The sequence below is a fragment of the Nansenia antarctica genome (assembly GCF_963989245.1).
Source record: "Nansenia antarctica genome assembly, contig: SCAFFOLD_597, whole genome shotgun sequence".
NCBI lineage: Eukaryota > Metazoa > Chordata > Actinopteri > Argentiniformes > Microstomatidae > Nansenia > Nansenia antarctica.
In genome coordinates, this window is record NW_027663179.1 from 4,371 (window position 1) to 14,258 (window position 9,888).

The window sequence follows — 9,888 nt, forward strand, 5'->3', positions numbered from 1 at the left end:
AACAAGTCACATTTAAGAATTTTTTAGACCTTTTTTAGACCTCTTTGGGTAGAATTTGAGACCTATTCGCGACACCATATGATAGCTTTTTGTCATCCTGGAGGTAATGAAATTAGGGATTTCACTGCCATACAGACAAAAAAGGAAGCGAATTGGCATTTTTTTGGTTCCAGTTTGACTAATTTACGCGTAAATAGATGTGGTCAGACTGATTTCCTTGCAGGATCTAATTTTTAAGACCAAGCACCTAGTTTTTAGACCGAATAACTGAAATTTGAGCCCTTTTTAGGCCTTGTAGGTTGGATTGCTGGATTTTAGACTTTAAGGCTTTTTAAGACCATCGCGGGAACCCTGGTATATGATCTAATATGACATAAATAGACGCTGTAGATAGAAGTCCATAAACGCTGTGGTAGAGAGATGTTCGTTGGGCCATGGGCGGACGTGGGGGGGGTGGCGAGAGTGGGTGTTTTAGGGGATGGGGGAGGAGGGCGGAGGAGGAGGGGGGGGGGTTCTGTTACTGTGACCTGGTCCAGGGAAACAAGAGGGGGGGGGGGGCGGGGTGTGTGTGTGTGCGGGGGGGGGGGGGGGGGATGGTGTACCCTGGGAGCTCAAAGAGCCAGTGAGGCCCACACACACCTTGATCCCCCCCCGCCCCCCGGCCTGTTTGAAGCCCACCACAACAAAGCCGCCACCACCAAAGGCTGCGCCGCACAGGATCATGGGTAATGGCATGGTATCGCCCAGCACAAAAAACAAACAAAAACAAACAGGGGAGGGTGTGTGTGTGGAGGAGGAGGAGGAGGGGGGGGGGGGGGGGGCGGACACACACACACACACACACACACACACACACACACACACACCTCATGTGAAATGACAGACCAGTGTGACGACTGTGTACTGAGTTGGAGAGAGACTGCAGTCTCTCCTGTCACACACACACACACACACACACACACACACACACACACACACACACACACACACACACACACACATACAACTGACAGTGTAATTTATATTAGTTTTACATGTATTCTAATTCACAGCCGACATCATTATTGTTCTATTGCTCTTTTTGGCCATTTGTCTTTTAAATGCATTATTTCTGCTTATATACAGGGTTCCTACACGTTTCAACAAGTCGAATTTAAGACCTTTTTAGACCATTTTTAGACCTCTTTGAATATCATTTTTTACCTATTCGCGACACCGTATGATAGCTTCTTGTCATCCTCGAGGTGATGAGATTAGGGATTTCACTGCCATACAGACAAAAAAGTCTGAAGGATAATTAATATAAAATAAATAAGTCTGATAATTACTCAAAAGTAAATTTTCATTTCCGCGTAAATAGATGTGGTCGGACTGATTTCCTTGCAGGACAAGCTAATCTCATTGTTTAGACCTAATAACTGAAATGTAAGAGCTTTTTAGGCCTTATAAATCCCGTTGCTGGATTTTAGACTTTAAGGCTTTTTAAGACCAGCGTGGGAATCCTGTATATATAACCCTGGATATATAGTTGTCAATTTACGGTGCAAAATATAGTGGCCAATAAAAATAATTCTGACTCTGATTCTGATTGTTTGTTTGGAAGAAAACAGATGGGGGGGGGGCATGGGGGTCTGGGCGGTTCAGGACAGTGGGAGTGGGTTTGGGTGGGTGTCAGGACAGTGTGGGTGGGTTTGGGTGGGTGTCAGGACAGTGTGGGTGGGTTTGGGTGTCAGGACAGTGGGAGTGGGTTTGGGTGGGTGTCAGGACAGTGGGTTTGGGTTTGGGTGTCAGGACAGTGGGTTTGGGTGGGTGTCAGGACAGTGGGAGTGGGTTTGGGTGGGTTTCTCGGTGCTGGTCCACCGGTGGGGAAAGCTCTGTGGTAAGGCCCAGATAAGCCCTGCCTCCCTGGACCACCTCACTCTGGGGAGGGTCTGCCTGTCTGGACCACCTCACTCTGGGGAGGGTCTGCCTGTCTGGACCACCTCACTCTGGGGAGGGTCTGCCTCCCCTGGACCACCTCACTCTGGGGAGGGGTCAAGGCTGACCAGGGGTTTTAGGAGGATAAGGGGCCCAGATAGGGGGGTGGTGTGTGTGTGTGTGTGTGTGTGTGTGTGTGTGTGTGTGTGTGTGTGAGGGGGATTAAGAGAATGGTATAATCTCAGAGTTGGACTTGTTCAACAGGTCAAGGGCCTGTGTTTATCTGTGTGTGTGTGTGTGTGTGTGTGTGTGTGTGTGTGTGTGTGTGTGTGTGTGTGTGTGTGTTGCTCCATCCCTCTCACTCAAGTATGCGGCCCATCTCCATGACGACAGCGCCGGCCGCTAACACGCACTCGTCCAGCGGAGGGTGTGTATGTATGTGAGTGTGTGTGTCTGTGTGAGTGTGAGTGTGTATTTATCTGTGTGTGAGTGTGTGTATGTGAGTGTGTGTGTCTGTGTGAGTGTGAGTGTGTGTTTATCTGTGTGTGTGTGTGTGTGTGTGTGTGTATGTGAGTGTGTGTGTCTGTGTGAGTGTGAGTGTGTGTTTATCTGTGTGTGTGTGTATGTGAGTGTGTGTGTCTGTGTGAGTGTGAGTGTGTGTTTGGTGTGTGTGTGTGTGTGTGTGTGTGTGTGTGTGTGTGTGTGTGTGTGAGTGTGAGTAAAGCAAACCTTCCTGACATGTTTACGCTCCTACATCACACCAGGAGGGGTCAGGTGACCTCCGCCCGTCGCCCCCGGTAACCAGGTGTAGGTAGGAGGCTTGACGGACAGGTCAATGTTGACGTTGTGTGTGAAGAGGGGGCGGGGCTTAGGGGACGTCTCTCTACCGTGTGAAGACGGACGGACAGAGGATACACAGACGCGCCGTGTGGGAAAGCAGTGTGTGTGTGTGTGTGTGTGTGTGTGTGTGTTAAAGGGACGAACGTGTGGACATGTGAAATCCTCTTCCAGATGTGTTCTGGGGCGGCTGTGTCTCAGGAGGTAGAGCCGCCGTCGAATGATCGCAAGGTTGGCAGATTGGCGGTTCGAGCCCCGGCTGGCCACATATCGAAGTGTCCTTGGGCAAGACACTGAACCCCAAATTGCTCCCAGTGAGCGGGCTTGCCGCCATTGGTGTGTGAATGTGTGTGTGAATGGGTGAATGAGAGGCCATTGTAAAGCGCTTTGGATAAAGACCATTATATAAGTATAGGTCTCTTATATATATATATATACAGTATATAAGTCAGTCTATTTACCAGAAGCGACGTGTCGTTAGGTATAGTGGATAGTGGATAGTGTACATAGCCTTTATTTATGTAAACCAGCTCCTTCCCTTCTTGTGATTTTTTTTAAAGTGTTTTTTTTTTCTTTCCTAACACCAGGGGAGCCACCCCTCCTAAATTTCGTTGTTTGGTACCTGTACTGTAGCAATGACAATAAAGACCAGGTTTTACCCTGAGTGACATTTCCATTCCATTTTTGGCATCTAGCAGACTCCTTTATCCAAAGAGACTTACAACAAGTACATTTGACTAAATTACATTTTTCATTTTTCATTTTATAAGTGAGTGAATCATCTGTCCATCAGTCATCGTAAGAAACAGTTATCTATGTTATGACCAGGGTTAGACCAGGGTTAGGACCAGGGTTAGACCAGGGTTAGGACCAGGGTTAGACCAGGGTTAGACCAGGGTTAGACCAGGGTTAGGACCAGGGTTAGGACCAGGGTTAGACCAGGGTTAGACCAGGGTTAGACCAGGGTTAGACCAGGGTTAGGACCAGGGTTAGACCAGGGTTAGACCAGGGTTAGGACCAGGGTTAGACCAGGGTTAGGACCAGGGTTAGACCAGGGTTAGGACCAGGGTTAGACCAGGGTTAGGACCAGGGTTAGACCAGGGTTAGACCAGGGTTAGACCAGGGTTAGACCAGGGTTAGGACCAGGGTTAGACCAGGGTTAGGACCAGGGTTAGACCAGGGTTAGACCAGGGTTAGACCAGGGTTAGGACCAGGGTTAGGACCAGGGTTAGGACCAGGGTTAGATCAGGGTTAGACCAGGGTTAGACCAGGGTTAGGACCAGGGTTAGACCAGGGTTAGGACCAGGGTTAGACCAGGGTTAGACCAGGGTTAGACCAGGGTTAGGACCAGGGTTAGGACCAGGGTTAGACCAGGGTTAGACCAGGGTTAGGACCAGGGTTAGACCAGGGTTAGACCAGGGTTAGACCAGGCTTAGGACCAGGGTTAGACCAGGGTTAGGACCAGGGTTAGACCAGGGTTAGGACCAGGGTTAGACCAGGGTTAGGACCAGGGGCCATTGGCAGTCACAATGGTAGAAGAAGGAAGCATTAGGTTTTTTCAGGGTAATCACATGGTTTTGAAACCTCCCAGGCGCTTTAGGGAGGACTGGTCTGTACTGCTGCTGTACACACTCCTGCCTGGTCTGTTTACCTCCAGAAGCACTGTGCTACACACACACACACACACACACACACACACACACACACGCACACGCACGCGCACACACACATCTAGTTTACATCCATAAGCACCGTGCTAGCACACATACACACACACATGCACACGCACACGCAAGCACACGCACACGCACACACGCACATCTTCTTTCCATCCATAAGCACCGTGCTAGCACACACACGTCTGTTACTTGTTTACTAACGGGCATGTTAGCTCAGACGTGTCTCTGTGGCCGGCTGGGAGCTGTGGGTGTGTGCGTGTGTGTCTGTGAGTGTGTGAGAAAGAGTGAGTGTGTTTGTGTGTGAGAGTGTGTGTCTGTGAGTGTGTGTGTGGTTGAGAGAGAGAGAGAGAGGGCAGGTGTGTGTGTGTGAGTGAGTGTGTGTGTGAGTGTGTGTGTGGTTGAGAGAGAGAGAGAGAGGGCAGGTGTGTGTGTGTGAGTGTGAGTGTGAGTGTGTGTGTGTGTGTGTGTGTGTGTGTGTGTGTGTGTGTGTGTGTGTGTGTGGTTGAGAGAGTGAGAGAGAGAGAGAGAGAAAGAGAGAGGGCAGGTGTCTTTTCACCTGCACACCTGAAGCTGTGTGTGTGTGTGTGTGTGTGTGTGTGTGTGTGTGTGTGTGTGTGTGTGTGTGTGTGTGCGTGTGTGTGTGTGTGTGTGTGTGTGTGTGAGTGTGTGTGTGTGTGAGTGTGTGTGTGTGTGTGTGTGTGTGTGTGTGAGTGTGTGTGTGTGTGAGTGTGTGAGTGTGGTGTGTGTGTGGTTGAGAGAGAGGAGAGAGAGAGAGAGAGAGAGAGAGAGAGAGAGAGAGAGAGAGAGAGGGCAGGTGTGTGTGTGTGTGGTTGAGAGAGGGCAGTTGTGTGTGTGTGTGTGTGTGTGTGTGTGTGTGTGTGTGTGTGGTGGAGAGAGAGAGAGGGCAGGTGGGTCTCTTCACCTGCACACCTGAAGCTCTGGGCGGTCAGGCCCTTCTCCACGGCCAGGCAGGTCAGCAGGCTGAGGAAGCTGGTGGTCACCGACTGCCTCTTCACCCTCTGGGCCTCCCTCTGCCTGCGCTCCCTGGCCGGCCTGGCCCTCAGCAGCACCTGGGACCCCGGAGGGCCCTCCTCCTCCTCCACCCCCTCCTCCTCTTCCCCCTGCCCTCCCCCTCCCCGGTGGAGCTTCCTCTGGGCCTCCACGGCCGACCGCAGGGCCTCCGCCCAGTCCTGGGCCTTGAGTTGGCTCTCGGCCCGCAGACGGAGCACCTCGCCGGGGAAGACGGCCTGGAAGGCCCCCCCCTGGTGGTGGTGGTGGTGGAGGGTGGGGTGGCGGTGGGGGTCCTGGTCGTCGTCGTAGCCCCCCAGCCGCACGGCCAGGCAGGAGGCCAGCGGGTAGCGCAGGACCGCCTCCGACACGGGGCCCCGCCCCTCCGTGGGGAAGGCCTGCAGCTGCCCGCGGCTCAGCACGAAGGTGAAGGCCCGCCAGGTGGAGGCGGAGGCGGAGGAGGAGGTGTCGCCGCCCCCCCCCGCGCACTCCGTCAGCCGGTGGAGGACCCCCGCCCGCAGCACGTCGGCGCATCGCTGGGTGAACAGGGGCAGGGCGGTGGGCCGGGTCGGGGCCGGGGGGGGGGTCTCGGTGGCGGGAGAGGGGGAGGGGGAGGAGGAGGAGGACGGGGGGGACATGGGCACCGGGGGCGGGAGAAGAGACGGGGGGGAGGAACTCGTTCGCTCGCTCGCTAACTTGTGGGAGGGGGGGCCGGGGGCTACGACCACCGCCGCAGGGGGAGGGGCTACTACCGGCGGAGGTGGGGGGGGGCGGGCGGCCAGCACCCCCTCCCAGATGAGCCGGCGCCAGTCCAGCGCCTCCCACTGGCAGGGCGCGCGCAACTGCAGCCGCGTGGCGCTGTGGAAGAACAGAGCCTGCAGCACGCGCCCGTCCCCCTGCTGGGGGGGCTGCTGGGAGGAGGAGGAGGAGGAGGAGGAGGGGGGCGGGGGGGCCACCACCACGGCCTGGCAGTGGGACAGGGAGTAGGCGGTGGCCAGGCGGCGGTGGTTGCCGGCGGCGTCCAGGGCGTAGAGGCGGAGCTGGCAAGGCGTGAGCTCCACGTGGCGGGGGCTCCAGCGGCCCTTGGCCCCCTCGCGCTGCTCCATGCGGCCCTGCTTCACCACGCTTCCGCTGCTGCTCTCCTTATTGGCTGAGGGGAGAGAGAGAAGGGGAGGGGTTAGTTTCTGTCTTTCTGTGTCCTGTGTCCTTTTCTGTGATATTGCCACTTATATAGCGCCTTTTTTGCTGCTCCAAAGCGCTTTACAACGGCCTCTCATTCACCCATTCACACACACATTCACACACCAATGGCGGCAAGCTACCATGCAAGGCGCCGGCCCGCTCACTGGGAGCAATTTGGGGTTCAGTGCCTTGCCCAAGAACACTTCGACATGTGGCCAGCCGGGGCTCGAATCGCCGATCTGCCGACCTTGTGATCATTAGACAGCGGCTCTACTTCCTATGCCACAGCCGCCCCTGTCTATTGCCTGTCTTTCTGTGTCCTGTGGATATTGCCTGTCTTTCTGTGTCCTGTGGATATTGCCTGTCTTTCTGTGTCCTGTGGATATTGTTGTACACTTGTTGTTTGTTACTTGTTCTTATTTTCACTTATACAACAGTTAGTTCCGACCAAGTAATTTGATTGGACAAGAGGCATTCCATGAGTGCTGATATACAGTATAACAGCACTGGGACCTTTAACTATATGTATCACTCCGCCGCACAGATGTTCTACTAAATGACCGTTAATTAGACTACATGTTTGTGTTCAGGTTAATAGGCAACAGTCCATTTGAAGTTCAGTTGCAGAACAATTTTTATTTTATTTTTATGATTAAATAAACAAACAAATCATAATCTGTTGTCGCTTATTACTGTTAACTAATAAATCGCGCTGTAGAACTCTTGTATAAAAGCAATATCACACTCAAGGTCGTGCTGTTATACTGAATATCAGATTGTCTTCCGTACTCGGCCTGCGGCCTCGTACCTACGACCGAATCACAGCCATGCTGATATTCAGTATAACACACTCCCTCTTGTGTATTTGCTTAATTGTTTGTCTATTTTAACCTGCTATGACTTTTGCTCTTTTATTATGTTCTTATATACTGTATGTAAAGCACTTTGTGACCCCTGGTCTGGGATAGGTGCTATAGAAATAAAAGTTACTTACTGACTTACTTCCAGGAGCAAGCAACACTATTGTTATTTAATGTCAAACCTTTATTTATTCTCGAAAGGACAATTGAGGTCACTCTCATTTCCAATGTCCTCGAGACATAACACATGACATGATCAAATATAAAGATATATAAAGTACAGAATAAAGGTAAACTAAAAACAATTGTAAACTGTTGCAAGCAGATCAGCAATAACATTTCTAAAACTCCCAAAGGACAAAGGTTCATTCATCTTAAACGTGAGCTGAAGATCATTCCCAGCAGCAGGGGCATAATAACTTTCCAAGTTGGGTCTGTATGCGTGGAACCACTAGTGAGACTTCTACTGCCCCCCAGCACTGCGTCTCCTGAAGACACCCGCTTTTTCCCCTTTACTGTGTCCCCTAAAACATAAAAAAATGCTATTGCCCCCCTTGTACTGTTTCTCTGTTTCTCTAGTGTCTATAAAAAAAAAAATCTAGGTTTAGAAGATGGTGATAGAAGAAGATCTTTCCTTCCATCACTGAGACTGCCAATGGCCCCTGGCCTGAGCTGGATTACTCTTCCTGCTACGACTGGTGGATTGATGATTCACTTGCTTAGTCACATTTAGTTTTGCTTGCATTAAGTACAAGCTTAAGGTCAATGAGCTCATCTTACAGAGCATTAAATGAGAGCTGAAGATTGTCAATAGCTGAGTGTACAGAGTCCGCAATGCAGTAGATTATTGTACAGATGAGCTTGACAACCACTCAGGGATAAAATAATGTTATTAATATAAATAGTGAATAAAACAGAACCCAGGATTGACCCTTGTGGAACACCTTTTGTAATGGAACATAATTCTGACACATACAGAGACACACACACAGACAGAGAGACACACACACACACACACACACACACACACACACAGACAGAGAGACACAGAGAGAGACACAGACACACAGACACACAGACACACACACCAACACACACACACACACACACACACACACACACACACACACACACACACACACACACACACACACACACACACCAATACTGACAGAGAGACCATTTGACAGGAGGCTTATGTGAATCTGAACCAAACAGGAAGGAAGTGGAGAAGGAACCTCTGATGTGACCGCCTGTGACAAGGTCAGAGGTCAGGGGTCAGAGGTCGCACCATAGAGAAGGACTATCTGACTGGAAGTGGGAGAAGGGTCGCTGGGTGGGGGGGCGAAGGGCCATGGGGGTGGGGGGGAGAGGGCAGGGGGGACAGTGGGGGGGTCAGTAGGAGGGGGGTAGGGGGCCAGGCTGCCAGCCACACACTCTATTACCACGACCCTCTCTGCAACAACCTCATGATGTCACTGCATTTCCTTGTCCTGTACTTGTCCTGTACTTGTACTCTGCTGCAATGACAATAAAGTTGAATCTAATGGAATCTAATGTAATCTAATTTGATGTCATCTAATGTAATCTGATCACTGGATCGATAAGGCTGGCCATGGCCCAGCTACAGCTCTGTTCCTCTGGCTCTCACACAGGGAAGGAAAGGTCTCTCTCTCTCTCTCTCTTTCTGTCTCTCTCTCTCTCTCTCTTTCTGTCTCTCTCTCTCCCTTCTTTCTGTCTGTCTCTCTGGCTCTCTCTTCTGGCTTTCTCTCTCTGGCTCCCTCTGGCTTTCTCTCTCTCTCCAATTAACACCGATCTACAGTCATCTGTTCTCACTGAACATCTCATCACAGACACAGCAGAGCTACACTATGTCATGACGTGGAGAAGCAGCCAATGACGTCGTTGGAGGCTGGTGTGGACCAATGACGTCGTTGGAGGCTGGTGTGGACCAATGACGTCGTTGGAGGCTGGAGTGGACGACCTCACTGAGGTCAGAACCTCCTCACACTGATGCTTTTGTTTCCCACAACCTCAACGACTGTGATTACCACTCTTCCACACACACACACACACACACACACACACACACCGACAGTCACACACACGCATGCACGCACACACAGACAGACACACACACACACACACACACACACTCTCTCTCTCTCTCACACACACTCACACGCACTCTCACACACTCTCTCTCTCTCTCACACACTCTCACACACCCACACACACACATCTTGATAGGCGTTTTTTTAGACACAATGTTATTTATCGGGGCCAAACACAGATGTGTGTGTTGAACAGTGGCGATGATATTTAGGTTGGAGATAGCGGCCAGCGGGGGCGCCGGTGAGAGTGCTTCCTGCCACGGCGGAGGGAGGAAACAGCATTGTTAGTCA

General features: G+C 51.5%; 1 protein-coding gene across 1 annotated transcript; it reads right to left on the minus strand.

The window, feature by feature from the left end:
* Positions 1–5,355: 5,355 nt before the first annotated feature.
* On the minus strand, positions 5,356–6,591 carry LOC308175236 (pleckstrin homology domain-containing family M member 3-like; the record flags this gene model as incomplete). The annotated part of the gene is made up of 1 exon (XM_080550942.1): positions 5,356–6,591. A coding segment is annotated over one exon (1,236 nt), but the record flags the coding sequence as incomplete, so codon positions are not given.
* Between the last annotated feature and the right edge of the window lie 3,297 nt (positions 6,592–9,888).